Genomic DNA, 23,269 nt, shown 5'->3' with positions numbered 1-23,269 from the left:
GACAAGACACAATGCGATGTCATGAACAGATAGGAGGATGTCGAACGACACGCATCAGTAGCGATCCTTTACTCTAACTATAGGGATTGTAGAAGTTTTGATTCCTTTATAACACATACTAAACGTGATAGTTATGGCCGAATAATCATAGTGGGAGGATTGGGAATCAATCGACCAGGAGGAATTTCCCAATGCTCCGAAGGAATGGATGAGTGAAGTGGCATATTCCCCACCGTGAGGGAACTCAAGAAGCACGGGAAAGTGCATAAACTCCCGTCACCAACTGAGCAAACTGACACCGACCGAGAAATTGACATTTTGCAGATTGCTTACCACAATCGTCATTCTATTTCCAAGTTTTGGCCACGGCTTGAGGAATTGGATTTAAATCTTGTTGTTCCACTTTCAGGCGCTTGAATGCTGTGTTCTGTGGTACTGATGGCATATCTACTTGTGATATCAAACCATTAGGCCTGCTATACCCCAAATTTTGCTGTTCAAATTCGTAGCTGATTGAACCAAATCTGGAATATGTTTGTGCGTGCCTCTCTGTCACTGGTAACTCTTTTCTTGGAAAACGGATCTTCCTTTCCTTTTATATGAATAAACATATCAATTGGAATCGTTTGGTGCAATGGTTTCTTCATCTGAGTGATAGATATCACGCATACCTTTATGAATATGCTACATCTTTCAGGCAATAAATTTAGCTTAGGCAGCTTTCTACTAGTTTTTTCCATTCCTTACGAGTGCTTTCTTTAGTCGGGTCTTTTATTGGGCTTTTTTGTCGCCGTAAAAACGGAAACGGCGGGGGAAGAGGAGCCCAGATTAACCTACGACGGGAATCGAACCCAGTCCGTCAGATTGGTGGGCACTTATCGTAACGACTACACTATCTCCCCCGCCCAAATAAGCTGTTGCCTGCGAAAATTCATACGACTGTTATGTTCTATACATTCTTCCCGAAGAGTGTCAGCTGAAACATTCGGCTTCCTTCCAATATGAATACGAAGTTCTGTACCTCTGTGAAACCTTAGATTAAGAAACATGAAAGTGAAATAATACCCACGAAACGGGATAAATGAGCTGTTCAACAGTAATATGCGGTCAGGTTGCCCGATGAACATGCGCAAAACCGTAACTGCCGCACCCCAAACCCCCCATTCTGGGGGGCGAGCTCGAACGGATCACAAAATTATTTCGTGAATTAACATAAATCATGCAGGTTTTTTTTTAATTTATGCGACCTTTTCAAAAAAAAATCGCGCTGCGTGCGATTTTATGTTATGAAATATTTTGATTATTGGGTAGGGGGAGACCGGGGACAATTGTAACACTTTTCGTATTTTCCAACATTACGTGTTTTTCTCGTGGAAATTTCACTTCCAAAGTTTTATATAAAGAAGCCAACAACTCGATAGTTGATATGAAAACTAAATTGGAACTCAATCAACAATCAATCATGGAAATTTTGGGTCGCAAAAATCGCTGCTCAAATGTTACAATCGCCCCGTACCCAGGGGCAATTGTACCACCCTTGCGGGGCAATTGTAACAGTGTTATTTATAACTAAACACAAACTAAATGAACAACGAAAACGGAAGCACAAATTGTAATATTACGTGAAACTAAAGAAAGAGACGTTTGAACGCTTCCAGGCTACGCCCCATCGCATTTATGGCATCTGAATGCAATATCACCCTTCGTGTCTTGTTCAAGCTTAAAGTGTACAAGAGACACATTCATTTCATCATCTCCCTACACATATTCGGCCTCTTCTACCAAGGTTCCGTTGTTGAGCGGGCATAATGGGTTGGTCATTCGGTCACCTGCGAAGGTGCGAAACCGACCTAACTAACATATCTTGGTTGAATGGGCCGATGATAGTATAGTAAAAGGAGGACGCAACATTGTGTGGCGTCAAAGCTATAATGACATTTATCTGTGCTGTAGAAAATTAACATAAATTGTTCACATCAAATATCAAAATGTAAGTGGGCCATGATCAAAGTCAGAGGACGAGAATTAAGCCATGACTATTGAAGTTCGACACACCAAAAGTCGATCAACATGAGAAAGGGTTTTTGAATCACGAAAATAACCGAACCGTCAGATTCACATCATCACTATTGTATGGCCGTTTCGACAGATGATCATGTTGGAATTGGTATCGCAAGGCAGTATCTGCTCTGGTGAACTTCTTGCTGTTGCAAGATTATTCTGCAGTAGATGAATGGTAATACCAACATATGAACAAAGACATTCAGAATTGATAACATATTGTAACGGGGCAAAAGTAACAGAGTGTTACGATTGCCCCTGACACGCTCGACCATGATTAGTGTCTCAGTATCGTACCTTCCCGGCGATGCAAGTCCTATTCTTTCCGTCACCACGGTAGACTATAGTAATATTGTTCCAGCTACACATATTACGTTGTAACTACTTGAGGTACTATTCGTCTAGACAAATTATTCCAGACCAGAAAAACTTTACTTAAGGGTCAAAAATTTCGTTTTTTCCAAATTATTCCGGGGTTTCGCATCGTAGCTCAACGTAACTCCAGGTATAATAGGAGAGATAACTACCGCATGCACACTTAAAATATCAAGCTGATTTCTCCCTCCTACTAGCGGTGAGGTCGATTGTTACATTTGCCCCTAGTTACATTTGTCCCCGGTCTCCCCTACCCTTCCCCCAACAAAAATACTCACGATTTATAGAAATAGGCACTTCGGAGTCGGTCATTACCGCGCGACGACGCACCAAGACATATGAGGTTATGCTAGTCAGCCCTCATTATTTATCGGACCACGACCTGACATATCGATCTCGCCTTCCGTCACTTTGCCACTTTATATTAGCTTCTTTTACTTTCATTCAGTGTGCATGCCTCCTCTTTACATCGCCTAGGCCAGTGGTTCGTCCCAACATTTTTCGTCTCGTGCCCCCCTTGGCCGATAGTTGAGCTAAAATTCACCCCTATGAAAAAGTTGCCTGTGACTGAAAAAATGTGCTTTTTAACGCGCAACTATTTTTTGACTGAGCAATGGGCAAACATATTCAGATATGTCCGAACTATGGTGAATGCGGCCTAGGCCTTGGTGGGTGACTACTCCTAGTCGTTTCGGCATCTTCCTCTCATTCATTGTATTGCAGGCTTGTGATGTTTTGAAGTGATGAAATTTTATGAATAAACTTGAACTTGAACCTGATATATGTTAGTGGCAAAGATTCGTGATAAGCAAATGTATTTCACTATTTTCTGCATCATAAATTTTCGTGTTTTCCAAGTATAATTTTATGACTCACCCGGTTACCGATTGTCGATAATATCATCATAATATTTATCATTTTCATCAATTCAAGAATTTTCAGTAATAAGGTTGCCGAGATGGGTTGCCAGTAAATTCGGCCACCGGTAAATTCGGCCAGGTAAATTCGGCCCATGACATCAGTAAATTCGGCCCTCCGAGAATATTGTATTAAAATGTATTACCAACCGTTAACGTGAATTAATTCCATAATTATACCATTATTAAGTGATTTGGATGTCAGGGCACGCGTAGATCGCCTAATCGCGGGAGATAGCGCGGATATTCAACAAGGGGACCGAATTTACCGAGGGCCGAATTTACTCGGTCAATTCGGCCCTCGGAGAATTTTGTATAAAAATGTATTACCAACTATTAAAGTGAATTAATTTCATAATTATATTATTATCAAGTGATTTGGAGAACAGGGTATGCGTATAAATATATATATGTATATATATATGCAGATTGCAGATGTTTGCGGGGCCGAATTACAAGTCGAAATACAAGCAATTATTACTAAATAAATACAGTCCATCCTCAAGATTACCGGACCACGACTGACCTATCGATCTCGCTTCCCATGACATGCCGCCCTATTTCTTGTCGCATTCTTTTTCTATACTATCTTCTTTACTTTCATTGAGTGTGCATGCCTCCTCTTTACATCGCCTAGGCCAAGGTGGGTGTCAGATTCCATAGACTACTCCTTGTCGCTTCGACATCTTCCTGTCTTTTCATTGTATCGCATTTTTTGTGGTGTATTGAACTGATAAAATTGCTAATATACCAATGATGATGAATTTACCGACAGCCGAATTCAATCGGTATATTCGGCCCTCGGAGAATTTTGTGTAAAAATGCATTACCAACTATTAATGTGAATTAATTACATAATTATATTATTATCAAGTGATTTGGTGGTTAGGGGTTAGGGTTAGGAGTAGGATTAGGGTTTGGATTAGAGTTAGGATTAGGATTAAGGTTAGAATTAGGATTAGGGTCAGGGTTAAGTAATGTTATTGTAACTGTTATTGTTACCCAGGCCCTGGCCGAATTTACCGAGGGCCGAAGTGACCTGTGGCCGAATTTACTGGAAACCGCCGAGATGTAGCGTATAGATGTATGATTGAATGTTTTGAATTGATGTAAATCATAATTTTGCTTGATTCAGTCTGGTACACAGCAGAGATGAGCGGATTTGAAATTTCTATTTCATAATTCAATCCAAATCCGAACCTTCAAATCCAAATCCAAATCCTAATCCTTAAATTTTTCATATTCAAGTACATGTCCAATCCTAATCCGATTCCAACTGGAAATTCAGAAAAAATACTAATTTATGCAATGGAGGGATTCGAAAATTTTCTTTCACAAACAACGATTCCCTTGATTCAAGATAACTTAGTAACCATAAGTACATTAATAACGGATCTGAATAGAGTTTGTCGCCATTCGCCACACGACATTTCAATCTCCCAGAAAATAGGTAAATCCAATCCAAATCCTAATCCGTTCTGAAAAAAATGTCTAATCCAAATCCAATCCAAATCCGACAAAATTTCACAAATCCTGTTTTTTCAAAACCTAATCCTAATCCATGCTCATCTCTGGTACACAGGCAGTTGGCCCTGTGGATATAATGCTGTATCAGCTGTATCAGCTGTATCAGCTGTATCAGCTGTATCACCCTGTGGATATAAAGCTGTATCAGCTGTATCAGCTGTATCAGCTGTATCAGCTGTATCAGCTGTATCAGCTGTATCACCCTGTGGATATAAAGCTGTATCAGCTGTATCAGCTGTATCAGCTGTATCAGCTGTATCAGCTGTATCACCCTGTGGATATAAAGCTGTATCAGCTGTATCAGCTGTATCAGCTGTATCAGCTGTATCAACTGTATCAGCTGTATCAGCTGTATCACCCTGTGGATATAAAGCTGTATCAGCTGTATCACCCTGTGGATATAAAGTTGTATCAGCTGTATCAGCTGTATCACCCTGTGGATTTCCCTACCTGGTACCGAATACCGTACCACCATTATTGCCGTCTGTTTGTTTGTATTTCAGTTGGATGAAGAAATAAAGACTCCGTCTGTCTCTCTGACCAAACCCGGCCTCTTATGGTGCGCAGATATCAGCCCAACGGATCCTTTGGACCAGTGATCCTCCGAAAACGCCAAATTGTCCCCCTATTAGGCAATCCGTCCTCCTTTACAGCTTTTACAGACAACATATAATGGATAGATAAAAAAAGGAAAGGACGTAGTTTATTTTTGTCCTTGATGCTTTTGCGGCATATACACCGACTCGATACACATACACACGATCTGCGCATGTGAATGTCGGTAATCGGTGTGGATAAAAATGGTCAACTGTATCTTGCATATGTTTGGATTGTTCGCGAAACGCTGGTATGACCCACTGAGCGACTGGTATGACCCGTGTGAGCGACCAATGATTCAATGATCGTGCGATTTACTGAGCCTCCATTGTTCTCTCACAAATAAATTGATTAGTCGATTAGTCGAGAGAAGCTGCCTAAAACGTACACCCGATTTAGATGATAAATAGCGGTAAATAGCCTTCTAGCCTGAGGAGGTCTGGGGGCTTTGAAGTTCTGTTTATTACCCTATGGGTATCTGTATGCAATTTGCGATCATATATTGACCGACTCAATCACGAAATATATAAATTTTTCTTGCTTCGCGCGTTTACGCAAGAAGAGCTGATTCACTAAATGCGTGATAGACTACTAGACTATTTCGCGCATCCCAGACATAGTATAGACGTGATACAGCTGATACAGGGTGATACAGCTGATACAGCTTTATATCCACAGGGTGATACAGCTGATACAGCTGATACAGATGAAACAGCTGATACAGCTTTATATCCACAGGGTGATACAGCTGATACAGCTGATACAGCTGATACAGCTTTATATCCACAGGGTGATACAGCTGATACAGCTGATACAGCTGATACAGCTTTATATCCACAGGGTGATACAGCTGATACAGCTGATACAGCTTTATATCCACAGGGTGATACAGCTGATACAGCTGATACAGCTGATACAGCTGATACAGCTGATACAGCTGATACAGCTGATACAGCTGATACAGCTGATACAGCTGATACAGCATTATATCCACAGGGCCCAGGCAGTTGGGTAGATGCGTCTGGGTTGCCGGTAAACTCGGCCCGCGGTAAATTCGGCCAGGTAAATTCGGCTCTCCGAGAATATTGTATTAAAATGTATTACCAACCGTTAACATGAATTAATTACATAATTATACCATTATTAAGTGATTTGGATGTCAGGGCATGCGTAGATCGCGTAATCGCGGGAGATAGCGCGGATATTCAACAAGGGGACCGAATTTACCGAGGGCCGAATTTACTCGGTCAATTCGGCCCTCGGAGAATTTTGTATAAAAATGTATTACCAACTATTAAAGTGAATTAATTTCATAATTATATTATTATCAAGTGATTTGGAGAGCAGGGTATGCGTATAAATATATATATGTATATATATATGCAGATTGCAGATGATTGCGGGGCCGAATTTACCGACAGCCGAATTCAATCGGTATATTCGGCCCTCGCAGAACTTTGTGGGAAATTGTAGTACCAACTAATAATGTGCATTAGATTACATAATTATAATATTATCAAGTGATTTGGAGGTTAGGGGTTAGGTTTAGGATTAGGGTTAGGATTAGGGTTAGGTTAGGATTAGGGTTAGGGTTGAGGTTAGGTAATGGTATTGTAACCGTTATTGTTACCAGGGCTGTGGAGTCGGAGTCGGAGTCGGTGGAGTCGGAGTCGGGGTAATTTTCGCTTGATGGAGTCGGAGTCGGAGTCGTGAAAACTATAATAGCTGGAGTCGGAGTCGGAGTATAGATAACTAAGGTAAACCGTAGATGCGACACTGCCGGGCGTCACGCTCTGATGACTGTCTACACCGCTCGAATTGTTTTGCTGAGAGCTTGTGGAAGAGGATGTTAACCTTAGTTATCTATAGTCGGAGTCGGTGGGAAAATACTGACTGGAGTCGGAGTCGGAGTTTGTGAGAATGACTACGATTTCGACTCCGACTCCGACTCCAACTTCTCTATCATGAAAACATTTGCTTTCAAAGAATTTTCAATATAATTTTTATGTACCACCAATCACTGTTATTATTAACCATACAGATCAGGTGCGGCCAGCCCATGGCACGCAGGCCAAATTTGGCACACGAGAAGGTTAGGTGTGGCCTACGAGGTAATTCTCGAAATTATTTATGACATCAGGTACAATTGCAAGGCCAACCAAAATTTGGTTAGCATGACCGCGAAATTTGATGATGACTAAAACAACAGTTCTAAGGCATTGACGTACACAGGGGTCAGCCACATTTATCCCAGATCTTCGTATATGACCATGAAGTAGAATATTTCATAGCAGATTCATTTGACTTGAAATTTTTCTCGGTACTTCGCATGATTCATTGTCACTAGATTTCTTGCATTCAGTATTTGAGCCCCCTTTTGAAAACTATAAATACATATTCTTCACAGAATTGAGTCTAACTACATTCGCAATTAGGAGATACAGCTTCGCTTGTGCACTCGCAGCGAGATCGTCGACAAAACATTTGCAAAAATGATAGAGGCATGTTCACTGATACCGTCGATTTTGCTATGTCTAAACGTCGAATAATCCTGTCCTTGCCAAATGAGCCCAGTGGTATACAGATGCCACCCCCAATGTATGTTAACGACATATTTATTGATATAGCTATAGCCTAATTCAGTCGTTATCTTGCAAAAAAATTTCGCGCTTCGTGCGACCAGGGCCTGATTGCGCACTGCACAGTTGGATGACATATTGTTATCAATTTTAGAGCGTAGTAATATAAGTTTTGTTTGCAATGTTTCATAATTCGGTTTGCTCCTATCGACGACTAAAAAAGGGTTATCAACATTCCCGTTGCCCGCGCAATGGTTCGTAAATCTCAGGTGTCCCTTTCGCCGAAAAAGTTGCCCACCCCTGATATAGATAAAATACATTACTTGCAAATTACAACTCAGTTGCAGAGGGGAAGAAAATCGCAAGATGCGTTTTCGCGATGCAGTCAAAATTGATGCAATTTTTGGAATTATACCATGATACTGTGACAGAGACAATGCATCGGCTGGTTTTGTAAAATTGTAAAAATATGTAAATATGACCAAACGATGCTTCCCATTTGACAAAATTAAAAATATTTGTAGTGTAGCTTAACTGTTTGGGTCGAACAAATGATTAAGAAAGACTGCAAGTCCCAATCCTTGAATACTTGATTAAGTACATGTAGACTAGACATAGGCTATGGTCTTTGACTACTTAACTAAATTCCATTTATGACCAATGTCTATCACTAGTAGTAAGAGTGTTTGTGCTTGTAATCAGGATAGTGTGTGCTGACAAAATTAGTAAGTTCAATTTCTTTATTAGTTGCTGAGTCATACACAAGAGCTACACTTGGATTTTTTATCTACATTTTTATTATACAGGATTGGATATCTGCCATATTTGAATGATTCATACATTTCAGGATATTAGAGAGTCCATGTTATAAAAACTTGAATAAGGAAGGATATTTAGCAAATCTTTATTTCATGTTAATTGCATAGTGGATAATTCGAGCTGTGCCACAATGAAACAATTCAGCATGCCACAGTTAATCATATGTTTGCATATGTTTAATGGTTGTATGATAGTCATTCAACCGACAATGTGGCATACAATTTTCGAGGTAAATTGGTAATAATGCTGGAGTTGGAGTCGGGAGTCGGAGTCGGTACGCTTAAAGACCCAGGAGTCGGAGTCGGTACGTTTAAAGACTCAGGAGTCGGAGTCGGTATATTGAAAATGTGTGGAGTCGGAGCCGGAGTCGGTGGTAAAATTTACCGACTCCACAGCCCTGATTGTTACCCTGTCCCTGGTCGAATTTACCGACGGCCGAAGTGAAATTCGGCCCGAGTTTACTGGAAATCATGCGTCTGTATGCAATGCTGGTTGATTCCTTATCTGCGATGACTGAAGTGGTCCTGGCGGAATTTCGCCGGAATGTTTGCACTGAGGTGAAACACCGCGAATGATCACGTGAAACATTATGATGGACGAATATTGTATATTAACCCCTTGCATATCAAGTGATCGGAAATGTCGACTTCTCGGGCGGAATTTTTGATTAATCACGACTAATTTATTGGAAAACTGAACTTGAAGACAAATTTGATGCCGCGTTATTTCCTCACTATTTTGTTAAATAAATCGACTATTGAAAGTCACAGTCGCTGTTTCGAAAACATTCGATTGTAGTCATAAATGCCAATATAACCAATATATTATATTTCGGAATCACAACAAAGTAATTACACAAACGGTATTGTATTATTCTTTATTACAAAATCACTTTCAGAGTCTACACAAGGCCCATTTACATGACGGTTTAAGTCAGCTTCGAAGCTGACTCGTCGATCCGACTCTCTCGTATTCGATGAAGAGAGAAAGGCAAACTGCTTCAAGTCGACTCGAGTCTCAAGCTGTCGTGTGATGTGGTTTACGATCGGCTTGAGTATTCGGCCATCGGCGTCAGGCGATTTTCGTTCGACGGCGCTGTTTTTTTTGCAGCGCGGGCTCTTGGCATCGTAATACATGTTTTTCATCTGTTGTTGAGAAATTGGGCAAACATGGCAAGGAAAGGTGGGGTTACTTTGTAAGTGCTCGCTTGTTTACGATGGAATGCATGTAATACACCAGTATGGCGCGCTAACTGAGTATGGACTATACGCCGCGTTCCCTCTAGGGTCCGCAACAGAGAGTCGGCGGATATACGTTGGCCAGCACTTTATTGTACAACATAAACTCGAACAGACTAAGGATAAAACATCGGATATAATAACAGCGTCGGTCGATCGTCAGATAAAAGCCAGGAGTCGTCAGGTAGAAAGACCGCAGCAGTCGTCAGGTATAGAAGCCAGCACAGGATCGGACGAAGGTCTTCTTTTAATAGTCGGAACCCAGACACTGTCGCGCACAATGATCAGCAATGATTGTTAATTGGATGATCCGGCGTCGAGAGGGTATGTGCGGTACACCAATCCGCCATAAGGGTCCCCCCGCTTAGAAAAGCTTTAGGTACAGGATGGGAGCGATTCAGATCGAGAAAAAAATGAATGGAGTGAAATAGCATAGCAACCAAGCATGTATAATACACACATCGAATAACAATACATGTTCAGTACATACCGAAGGGTGATAACAGTGAGACACTACAAAGCGATAAAAAAAATTCAAATCTGCATTTCAAACACTGGTGCGAGTACGAAATTTTGCAAGTGACTGGGTGTTCTGACAACACGACCACTATTCGTAATCGATGTAATTTGAGATTCGGGAAGGGTTGCGTTCTGAGCGGTATCATTATTAGATTGGGAGTTTTCAAAACATTGCAAGGGCAACCGACCCGGAATCAAACGATCAGTAGAGGCGTCATAAGGACCTTTACTAGTCTTGATAGTAAAACACTTCGGAGTGCGCTTCAACACTTTGTGCGGACCAGTATAGACGGGGTCAAGTGATCGGCGTGAGCCGTCAATCCTTAGAAAAACGTGGGTGCAAGTGGTTAAATTATTGGGAACTTGTGACTTTGGGTTACAGTGAAAGTTAGTGGAGGTTTGACCAATGGCCGAAAAGAATCGTCTCATATTGCTCACGAAGGTTGGATTGTCGGTGCTATTCCTACACGGAACGGGATCAACTAATTGGCCAGGCAAGCGTAATGAAGTACCATAAATCAATTCGGAAGACGAGTACCCTAAATCCTCTTTTATTGCACAACGCAACCCCAAGAGTACTAAGCCTAAATTATGATACCAATCGGACGGGCTCTCCTTTGTACGCAACGCGTCTTTCAACGTGCGGTTAAATCTTTCGACCATTGAATTTTGTTCAGGTTTACGGGCTAGGGTCGTAATATGATGAATTCCGAGCAATTGCATAAGTTGGGACCATTCGCCAGACGTAAATTGGCTACCTCGATCAGTTATAAGTTTCCTGGGTGCGCCGAATCTAGATATATAGCCGAGGTTAAAAGCGTCAATGACTGTCTGGGTGCGCATATCACACATGGGGATACATTCCGGCCAACGAGAATATCTATCAATGCACATCAATAAATATGAAAAACCGCAACTATTAGGCAAGGAAAGGATATCAACATTTACGGTATGAAAACGTTCAGAGGGCACTGGAAGGTTGGTTATTGGCGTTCGAGTATGTCGGGTTATCTTCGAGCGCTGACACGGAAGACACTGTCGAACAAACTCAGTTATGTGCCGCTTCATATGAGGCCATACGTACCGGTCCGTTATCAGCTTCGTAGTCGCTCGAATGCTAGGGTGAGAAATGTTGTGAAGTCCGTTGAGCACTGCGTCGCGCAAAGAATGCGGTACGAATGGGCGATGTTTGCCAGGCAGCGACCTGTCGAAAATAACGGGGCCATGCAACCCTCCAACTGTTACCTCCACAAGATCCAAAGAATGTTCGTTGGAGTTCGACAGTAGATCTCGCAATTCATCGTCGTTCTTCTGGGCGTCGAACAGCATCTGTGCAGAAATCGGTACGGTATCTGGGAAAACCACATTGACTTCTAATCTTGATAGAGTGTCGGCTGCAGTGTTCAACGACCCCTTGATGTGGCGGACGTCGCTCGTAAACTCCGTGATGAACCTTAATTGTCTTGATTGGCGCGCAATGAGTCTTTCAGTAGGGTTGTGCAACGCTTTGACAAGACCATCATTATCTGTGACTAGTTGAAATTTTCTGCCCTTCAATTGTACGTGAAAATGTTTAATAGCAGAATACGCTCCCAAGAGCTCGCGATCGAATGCTGAATACGTTCGTTGGGTACGATTGAGGGTCTTGGAATAAAATCCAAGAGGTGACCAGATACCTCTGTGTTGCTGTTGCAGAACTGCACCCATGCCTACTTCACTTGCATCCACGACTAGAGAGAGGTCCGAGTCATGAATAGGATGGACAAGTAATGCATTACCTGAGAGATCAGATTTGATGCGGTCGAATGCTGACAATGCGGAGTCCGACCATACAATACGTCTGCGTTTGTTGGATGATTGATTTGCTATATCGTAGAGCGGCTTCAATATAGTTGCGCAGTCTTTCACAAATCGATGATAGTAACACACAAGGCCAAGAAAGGATCGTAGTTGCTTTACGTTATCTGGGCGAGGGTAATTTGTTATCACATCGACCTTTGCTGGCATGGGACGGATTCCCTCGAAGCCAACTAAATGTCCAAGGAATTCAATCTTCTCTTTACCAAATTCGCATTTGTCAACGTTAATAACCAGACCGAACTCACGTAGCTTCGAAAACAGTGTTCTGAGCGTCGTCAAATGTTCATGTTCAGTGTGGGTGGCGATTAAAATGTCATCTAAAAACACGAAAATATGTTCGATTCCGGATGTAACCTCGGAGATAAAACGGCTAAAAGTGCTGCATGCATTCGTCAAGCCGAACGGCATGGTAGTTGGTTGAAACAGTCCTTCAGGGCAAATAAACGCGGCCTTCTCTTGGTCCTGGGGATGGAGAGGAATCTGACGGTACGCTTTCTGTAAATCAATCTTGCTGAATATGCTGCAACCGTGCAATTCGTTAGTGAAGTCTCGTAAAAAGGGGACTGGCCATCGATCTTTGATTGTTTGATTGTTTAACTTACGGTAATCGACGCAAATCCTAATATCGTCTTCACCTTTAGGAACAACGATAATAGGTGACGCATACGGCGATTTTGAACGGACAATGTCTCCGGACGCTAGAAGCTCGTCCAATCGATCCCTTACCTTGCGTCTCAAATACGGCTGTAATAGGCGACAACGCGAACGCACAGGACCGCCAGTAGTTAATATCCGGTGTACAGTGCCATGCTTACCACGTAGGGACGCAATCTTCGGTATGGTCAAATCTTTAAATTCCTTCAAGATATTTGCATATGGTTGCTTATGGTGGGGTGAGACTAAGTTAAGGCCGAAAACAGACGCACGTTTCTTCCGACCTCTCACGAGAGTGTTCGAATTCGGGTCCAACATTACGTTATTCCTAATATCGACTACAAAAGAGAATTCCTCCAGGAAATCAGCTCCTAATATCGCAATTTTTGTATCAGCTACGTAGAATACAAAATCATACGTGTGACCGTTTGAGAGTCGGATCTTGCGAGATTTCATACCACGAGTCGGATAGCGGTGCCGTTCGTTGCATACAGGTTTGGTCCACGGTCTTTGTTACGACGATCTTGCCATGTGCTGGGCACGAGCGAAACGGAAGCTCCTGTATCCACTAAGAAATGAGTCCCTGAAATTTCATCCTGTACATGTAATAGAGACACATTATGGGAGTGGTGCGAAACAACCAGTGGGTCTGTACGACGTGGACGGAATCCTACGCCGTACCTCTGTCTAAAAAAGGACGAGCAGATTCGTAGTGTACACAACCAGGGCGACAATTTCGTGCACGATCACCAAACCGTTCGTGATAATAGCAGAGACCGCATTCCCGGCTTCGTGAAGGGCCGTCGGTACGCCAGTCATTACGCGAAACGGGATATCGATGCCTAGAGTCAGTTTGCACGTCTTGAAATCGAGGGTGGTGACGAGTCGACGCGCCAGCGGCAAAGGTCGGCCGTGGAGCCCCATGGACAGGAAGCGTATCCCGTACAGGCGGTCGGGATTGGAGCTGTTCAACTTCATGGGTCAGGCTTGAAATCTCTCTTCGCATCTGATACAAGTCGACTTTAGCGGGCGTGTGGCGATTAGTATGATGAGACCCACGGGCGTAGATATTGTCAGCTCGTACTGCCAATTCATCCGCGGTATCAGTTACGTGTGACGATAAAATATTGGCTAAGGAATCAGGCAAGTGGTGCAGGAAGGCCTCCCGGAGGTAGCAGTCGACACCAGGCCCTCCATGGGACATTCCTGTCGCACTCCTCAGCTTCTTGAGTATCTCTGACGGTTTCAAACCACGGCAGCGTCCACTATATAGCTCTTGAACACGATCTCGCAGCGGGACAGTATATTCGTCTAGCAGGATTTGGCGTAAAATTTCAAAGCAATCGGGGTTCTGGATGCCAGGAAGCCTCATTCGGATTGATTCAAGTTGATTTCCATCAAGACAGCGCAAAACGTAATTGTACCGAGCAACATCATCGTCGACACCATAAGACTGGAATCCAGCTTCTGCAGACACAAACCAGGACTCCGGTGCATGCGACCAAAATTGCACCACAGGCATAGCTCCACGCAGATGGGCGTTGAAAGGTTGGGCAGCAAGCTCATCTCGTTCATCTTGCACGGCTCGTCGTCGGCGACTTCTTGCAGACATCACGTCGGGGTCACCAAAAGTATGGCGCGCTAACTGAGTATGGACTATACGCCGCGTTCCCTCTAGGGTCCGCAACAGAGAGTCGGCGGATATACGTTGGCCAGCACTTTATTGTACAACATAAACTCGAACAGACTAAGGATAAAACATCGGATATAATAACAGCGTCGGTCGATCGTCAGATAAAAGCCAGGAGTCGTCAGGAGGAGGAGTCAGGTAGAAAGACCGCAGCAGTCGTCAGGTATAGAAGCCAGCACAGGATCGGACGAAGGTCTTCTTTTAATAGTCGGAACCCAGACACTGTCGCGCACAATGATCAGCAATGATTGTTAATTGGATGATCCGGCGTCGAGAGGGTATGTGCGGTACACCAATCCGCCATACCAGTACCGCTGACTCACGAAACGGTACCACTATTATTTGGTGGTAAAAGTGAACAACGTGATGGGGGACGGTATATCACCTATAATGGAAGCCCATGACTCAACTTTTTTTGGGGGGGGCCTGACGAAGTGCTGTTTCGTTCCTGCAAACGCGTATACAGTCGGAGATGTTTAACTATTATCTAGGGTTCCTACCTTTTCAAACACGCCTCACTCAGCTCTACCGGTAAATCAGATTACGTGAGCAGAGAGAGGGTAAAAATTAATAGCAATATACATGCAATTCCCAATCATATTTACCGATTCAGTCATGAATTATAGAAATTTCTCGCGCTTCGCGCGTTCAGGCGACAAAATCTGACGCACTAAACGGCCCCCCAATGTAGATGACAAGTATAGCGGTAAACAACGTACAGCCTGATGGGGGTTTATCACCCTATGGGGGGCCCAAGACCAACGTTTTTTTGGGGGGGGGCTGACGAAGTGCTGTTACGGCCCTGCAAGCAAGTAAAATACAATAAAATATATTTCCCAGAAGAGGCGATGATATCTTTTGTCGCCCCACAGTGAATTTCACGTAATCAGGGCAAATCAGCTTCTGGATAACAGCACTCCGCAATATAGCGCATTGTCGTATTACTAGGCTAAGTGAAGACAATTGTATGGAAAGACAATTCTCAATAATCTGGAGATTATATTTTCATCCGATCAAGGCACACACAACGCGATAAGACACCATGCGATGTAATGAACACATAGGAGGATGCCAAACGATGCCCAGTAGCGGTCTCTTAAACTGACATTCGCCTCGGCCTCGTGCCCATTGTCGCAGTTCATTTTCAATGTTGATTTTTATGCCGTGGCTCGTTCTAGCTCTTCCTATTCCTTGCGAGTGCTTTCTTTCATTCGGTCTTTTTTCACCACCAAATCTCGAGAATGATATGAAGTGGTTCAGAAGAATTATTGATATGAGGAAGATATGTCATCATTATTATCAACCAACTGGTAACATGACATACCTCAAGCATCCCATTGTTGGTTGGCTAGAGCTCACTACGGTACATATAAATGGCCTATGATGATGCAGATCCGCTAAAATTCGAAAATATAATGACTCAGCATTCGTAATTCGCCTTGTGGAGGTATATAGGAGTCGTGAAAAGCAAATATCATAACGCATGGCGAAGAAAACAGCCAAAACGTCGTCAAATCTACATCGGTACGTCAAAAGATACTTTCGGGTATCGATATTAACCTGGGAAATTGCTGTATTTTACCTGTGCGTCAGTTCATTTTCTTTCCATGGTGCCCGATTTCAGCCTTAGAAGTATTTTATTTGCTAATATATATCACCATCGTTTTAACGAGACTACTTCAATTTCGTTGAGTCATTTCCAGCAAATCAGTGTCAGTAATTTCCCGTTAATTAGCAATTTCATTACCTCAACTCTATCACAGTCCAGTTTTGAGATGTAAACCTGTAAACAAAAGCATCACTTTCCCTTCAGACATGCCCGGAACACAATATTCGGTCATATCGAAGTGTCGAAATTTCAATTTAAGATTGCACGGCCTTCACTGGTCGGAATTGACCCAAATTTGGTGTGTGGCGTTTTTGTAGGCAACCTGACAATTTTATCATAACCGAGTGAAATTTGGAAAAAAAGTTATTTTTGAACAACCCTACTGTACAATAGTGACCGTACATTCGCAGCATGTTCTATGACGGCAGTAACAGTATGACATTGCCTTCGTAATATCGACCAGATTCCGTCGTAATCTCTGTCACTTTGTCTTGAGCGCGTAAATAATTACTTTTTATCATGGGCAGTTGGGCACACATGAATCGTATACTTGACGAAGCGCCCGTATAAGTGTCGTTTGGGTACAGAGAATTGTTGGCAAAATGATGTTGGCCTCGATTTTGAATGGCTCTTTCCCATTCTTCTGCAGAAATTGTAGTTGACCGTCGTAAGCTCATCTCATCAGGTTCTTTCAGAGGTGGTCAAAGTAGTCAAGAAAGCTACTCAAGTAGAAGTAGAAGTAGCGACGAAAATATCTACTCAAGTACGAGTAGAAGTACTTCCTCCATAAGCAACCTATAACTACTTGAAGTAGAAGTAGAATTGGCTGACTTTAAAAGTACTAAAGTAAGTAAGTAGTTGTGAAAACGATCCTAGTTCGTTCACATGGATTGTAAAGAGGTGCAAATTGAGCTAGGCGAAAGGTGACGAGCTTGATTCACATTGATGCATACCAGCAGGTATCCAATTTTCGATAGCATAAGCATTCGTCCACATCAGGGGATGAAAATGATAGTATTGATATGAAAATGCGATACCAATCCTCTGTTTACTCGAACAGCACGTTTTAGAAAATAGCATGGTATGGTGCCATTGCCCATATTATAAGGCCTATAATTTAGTCGAAGAGCAATACGGAGAAGTTGTAGAGCATACGGTGTAAACACTTTGCGCGATTAGTAAAAGTTAATAAAAATATGGTGGACCGTAAAAATGCCATGTTGCGTAGCTTTATTTCCGGAAATTAAAGGCATTACTACATTTGCTTTTATACTTCAACATGTATATTATCCAGACAAAAGAACTGATATTAATTATAATTTAAAGTATATGATAGTGGGACTTGAAAGTGAAACATAAATACTACTTCTAAAAGCGGAACATGTATTGTATGCCTTTAGTCCAGAAAGTTTCAAAGGTGGTATGCTAAAACAGCTCTAAATCTAACAAAAAAGTCAGAGTCCACTTTTCCAGGTTAGGACGCGCCATGGACATGCCAGATTACGATATGACAAGTAAATGCTAGATTGCGAAACATCAGATTCAAACGTTATGATGAGCCATATATACTGTGATGAATTATTTCATATGGGCGAAGGACGACAATGTGGTGTGAACGGAACCACGCCAACCCGCTACCTAAATTATATTCATCGATACTTTCGTGAAATCATACTGGTCACTCCGTATCCACTGCGCGCGAAGCGCGACGAAAATTCTGGGCTTTACCCAACTTTTATGAAAATTAAATGTTGATACTCCATGAAAACAGCCCTTAAATTTATCAGGCTATCTTCCTGATTAGAAGATTGAACTACTTCTGCTTGACAAACTGAAAATAGCGAAAAGTAAGTAAGTCGATCACAAAATATTACGAAGTAGAAGTAGAAGTAGCGAAAATCAGATCCACTTGAGTAAGTACCACAAGTAGTGGAAAACTACTTGAGTACTTCGAAAAAGTAGAAGTACTTCGTTACTTCGCTGTCATTCTTCCAATCGATTCGATTGCGGAAACACTCACCCATGTTTCATTAATTTCGCTGAGCGCGACTGGTTTAGAAATCGACGTAATCTGGGACTATGGAAGCGATTTTGTATGATCACATGCATCGCAAAAATTTAACATTCAGTCTTGTCCCGTGAACTCATCTACAGGCGAGGCGTGGGCGGCGTTGGTTCTTTATCGACATGACGATTTTCAATTTGAGGCGCGTGAGCATAAAACGGGCGTTGTGTACCTGTGTTATGGTCGACCCTACATTGCAAGGATACAGTACGCCATTGATTATAATCAAATTTCGATTCTTTACTGCCGGGTCGAAAGGCACATGTTGGATGAAACCAAATATTGCAATCTTCAGTGACATGGCGTAATCGTGATTAGTAGGGCCATTTTTATATGACCTTAAAAATCAATTATATGACTTTATTTTTTGGAAAATAGGACTTTATATGACTTTATGTGAAAATCGTGTATTTTTACATGCGAACACCGTCACTCACGGAATTAAAGAGTAAAACATACGCAACATCACAGTAATACACATCCATTTTTATTTTAAACTACTGTTCTAGTACAGTTTCATGTACTGTGGAATGATAGAGTATTTGGAATTACGATTTAGTCGTAAAATGACTGTAGTAAAGAAAGTGAACGCTCAACAGACCCTGATGTGGGTTGACACTTCTGCAAGTTTTGCATAAAGCGTTGGTGAAATGTCTTGTCTTTGTAGCTCCATAATTTGTTTCACATCGTTTTTGTCCAATCGCTTCTTAATGTAATTTCTGAGCTCAAGCGGATCTTTTTCGAAATCAAGGGCTAGCCTCATTGCTGATGTACGTACAACTTTCCATTTTTAGTATTAAGTTCGAAATATTGTTATAGCGGAGGCCAATTTCTGTTAACTGACTATAGTCAACGTTGGATCGTTGACTGACTTTTTGACGCTCTTTACAATAACTTCTTCACCTTCCTATGCATTGATTGTTTCTTTATCTTGAGGAGGTCTCTCGGCATCATGTTGAGCAGCATTCAACCAGCTACCCAACGAGTAACTGCCTTACTTTCTTAGTGCTTAATTGCTTCACCGCTTAAATTGGTAATTTTTATTATATGACTTTACAACTCAAATATACGACTATATAACTTAAAAAGCTGATTTATGACCTAACCAGAAATATATGACTTTATAACTTTCTTAATATACCTCATAGGGATGCGGTTTTTGCGTTAAAATTGATTTCACGACTTACTGATGCATACAACAACTGGAAGACACGTGTTGATGCGATATGGATTCGCTTTGTATTTGCTATCAAGTCGCGCCAAGCGCGAAAACTTCGCGAACGTAATTTAAAACTATACCATCTTCGTTGTTATTATTACTGTATCGTATGTTATTAATTCGTCTGCTATATTGAAGAACTATTTATTCACTTTGCCGTGGTATATTAGTTGTAATATTAGAAAGTCCGCTCGACTCTCAAATATAACGCTGTAAGTATCGTATTTTCGTATCAATGGACATATTCGTTTCGTATGCCTGAAATGCGACGTTATGGACCGATTTTGCGCTCTTATTTTGAATAAACTAAGACCCGCTATACTCTGAAATTACTTTTATATTGTAGAACTATTCAATCACTTTGCCGTGGTGTATTAGTTGTAATATTAGAAAGTCCGCTCGACTCTCAAATATAACGCTGTAAGTATCGTATCCTCGTATCAACGGGTATATTCGTATGCCTTGAATGCGACGTTACGGACCAATTTTGCGCTCTTAATTTGAATAAACTAAGACCCGCTATACTCTGAAATTACTTTTATATTGTAGAACTATTCAATCACTTTGCCGTGGTGTATTAGTTGTAATATTAGAAAGTCCGCTCGACTCTCAAATATAACGCTGTAAGTATCGTATTTTCGTATCAATGGACATATTCGTTTCGTATGCCTGAAATGCGACGTTATGGACCGATTTTGCGCTCTTATTTTGAATAAACTAAGACCCGCTATACTCTGAAATTACTTTTATATTGTAGAACTATTCAATCACTTTGCCGTGGTGTATTAGTTGTAATATTAGAAAGTCCGCTCGACTCTCAAATATAACGCTGTAAGTATCGTATTTTCGTATCAATGGACATATTCGTTTCGTATGCCTGAAATGCGACGTTATGGACCGATTTTGCGCTCTTATTTTGAATAAACTAAGACCCGCTATACTCTGAAATTACTTTTATATTGTAGAACTATTCAATCACTTTGCCGTGGTGTATTAGTTGTAATATTAGAAAGTCCGCTCGACTCTCAAATATAACGCTGTAAGTATCGTATTTTCGTATCAATGGACATATTCGTTTCGTATGCCTGAAATGCGACGTTATGGACCGATTTTGCGCTCTTATTTTGAATAAACTAAGACCCGCTATACTCTGAAATTACTTTTATATTGTAGAACTATTCAATCACTTTGCCGTGGTGTATTAGTTGTAATATTAAAAAGTCCGCTCGACTCTCACATATAACGCTGTAAGTATCGTATCCTCGTATCAACGGGTATATTCGTATGCCTTGAATGCGACGTTACGGACCAATTTTGCGCTCTTAATTTGAATAAACTAAGACCCGCTATACTCTGAAATTACTTTTATATTGTAGAACTATTCAATCACTTTGCCGTGGTGTATTAGTTGTAATATTAGAAAGTCCGCTCGACTCTCAAATATAACGCTGTAAGTATCGTATTTTCGTATCAATGGACATATTCGTTTCGTATGCCTGAAATGCGACGTTATGGACCGATTTTGCGCTCTTATTTTGAATAAACTAAGACCCGCTATACTCTGAAATTACTTTTATATTGTAGAACTATTCAATCACTTTGCCGTGGTGTATTAGTTGTAATATTAGAAAGTCCGCTCGACTCTCAAATATAACGCTGTAAGTATCGTATTTTCGTATCAATGGACATATTCGTTTCGTATGCCTGAAATGCGACGTTATGGACCGATTTTGCGCTCTTATTTTGAATAAACTAAGACCCGCTATACTCTGAAATTACTTTTATATTGTAGAACTATTCAATCACTTTGCCGTGGTGTATTAGTTGTAATATTAGAAAGTCCGCTCGACTCTCAAATATAACGCTGTAAGTATCGTATTTTCGTATCAATGGACATATTCGTTTCGTATGCCTGAAATGCGACGTTATGGACCGATTTTGCGCTCTTATTTTGAATAAACTAAGACCCGCTATACTCTGAAATTACTTTTATATTGTAGAACTATTCAATCACTTTGCCGTGGTGTATTAGTTGTAATATTAAAAAGTCCGCTCGACTCTCAAATATAACGCTGTAAGTATCGTATCCTCGTATCAACGGGTATATTCGTATGCCTTGAATGCGACGTTACGGACCAATTTTGCGCTCTTAATTTGAATAAACTAAGACCCGCTATACTCTGAAATTACTTTTATATTGTAGAAATATTCAATCACTTTGCCGTGGTATATTGGTTGTAATATTAACAAGTCCGCTCGACTCTCAAATATAACGATGAATGTATGGTATTTTCGTATCAATGGGTATATTCGTATGCCTTGAATGCGACGTTACGGACCAACTTTGCGCTCTTAATTTGAATAAACTAAGACCCGCTATACTCTGAAATTACTTTTATATTGTAGAACTATTCAATCACTTTGCCGTGGTATATTGGTTGTAATATTAGCAAGTCCGCTCGACTCTCAAATATAACGTTGAAAGTATGATATATTCTAGTCGACGCTTCTGGTTGCATTCGATAATTTCGCTATAGCGAAGAATATGTTACGAATCAAGTCGACTATTATTCCTCGATTTATTTCAAATAGCAATGAGCGAATGACGATGTTGCATTAAATTAAGCCTCGAAATCCCGATTTTTTCCAAATTAGACCCGAATAAAGAAAAAATTCAACCGTAGTCGATATTTCCTGAATACACGATACGCTCGGGGTTAATCCCAGAAATAGTGATTTACATGATCATTCGTGGTGTTTCACGTTAGAGCGACGATTCCACTAGAATTCCGCCAGGACTACTTCAGTCTGCGATATACTATTTAGCAGAGATGAGCATGGATTAGGATTAGGTTTTGAAAAAACAGGATTAGTGAAATTTTGTCGGATTTGGATTGGATTTGGATTAGACATTTTTTTCAGAACGGATTAGGATTTGGATTGGATTTACCTATTTTCTGGGAGATTGAGATGTCGTGTGGCGAATGGCGACAAACTTTATTCGGATCAGTTATTTATGTACTTATGGTTACTAAGTTATCTTGAATCAAGTGAATCGGTAGTTGTGAAAGAAAATTTTCGAATCCCTCCATTGCATAAATTAGTATTTTTTCTGAATTTCCAGTAGGAATCGGATTAGGATTGGACATGGACTTGGATATGAAAAAGTTATGGATTAGGATTTGGATTTGGATTTGAAGGTTCGAATTTGGATTGGATTAGGACATAGAAATTTCAAATCCGCTCATCTCTGGTATTTAGCAGTGTTGCCAATTTAGCGATTTTCGCGCTAGATCTAGCGATTTTTCATCCGGTTTAGCGCCAAAAAATATGGATTTAGCGCCTAGCGATAAATCTAGCGATTTTTGAAAAAGTATTTAGCGATTATTTAGCGCTTTTTTACCGAAAATAACCAATAAAGATCAGTTCTGGCCGACGACTGCATTCGCTATAGCGGTCACCAGAGTGCGGACTCCGATGATATATACTTATAGCATAGTGTCCTATATGGTGTCGACACAAGCAAATCGCACGGTTCAA

General features: G+C 41.2%; 3 protein-coding genes across 3 annotated transcripts in view; 1 reads left to right on the top strand and 2 right to left on the bottom strand.

The window, feature by feature from the left end:
• Positions 1 to 23,269, bottom strand: part of LOC145446106 (methionine synthase reductase-like) — an 88,122-nt gene that overhangs the window by 40,144 nt on the left and 24,709 nt on the right. The window lies entirely within an intron of this gene.
• LOC145446124 (uncharacterized) lies at positions 4,937 to 6,372 on the top strand. The gene is made up of 2 exons (XM_080324348.1): positions 4,937 to 6,156; positions 6,235 to 6,372. Exon 1 carries the CDS (start codon positions 4,957 to 4,959, stop codon positions 5,389 to 5,391), a length of 435 nt encoding a protein of 144 aa, XP_080180474.1. The 5' UTR covers positions 4,937 to 4,956; the 3' UTR covers positions 5,392 to 6,156; positions 6,235 to 6,372.
• Positions 13,813 to 14,766, bottom strand: LOC145446115 (uncharacterized). The gene has a single exon (XM_080324336.1). The coding sequence runs from the start codon at positions 14,756 to 14,758 to the stop codon at positions 13,817 to 13,819; it is 942 nt and encodes a 313-aa protein (XP_080180462.1). The 5' UTR covers positions 14,759 to 14,766; the 3' UTR covers positions 13,813 to 13,816.

This window comes from Botryllus schlosseri, chromosome 9 (assembly GCF_051294905.1).
Source record: "Botryllus schlosseri isolate E-star chromosome 9, Bs_hap1, whole genome shotgun sequence".
Classification (NCBI taxonomy): Eukaryota; Metazoa; Chordata; class Ascidiacea; order Stolidobranchia; family Styelidae; genus Botryllus; species Botryllus schlosseri.
This window is presented reverse-complemented; position numbering and strand designations above follow the sequence as displayed.

Excerpts from the sequence above, each read along its gene's own strand:
- LOC145446115 (XM_080324336.1), bottom strand. The coding sequence starts at position 14,758 with ATGTCTGCAAGAAGTCGCCGACGACGAGCCGTGCAAGATGAACGAGAT.
- LOC145446124 (XM_080324348.1), top strand. The coding sequence starts at position 4,957 with ATGCTGTATCAGCTGTATCAGCTGTATCAGCTGTATCAGCTGTATCAC.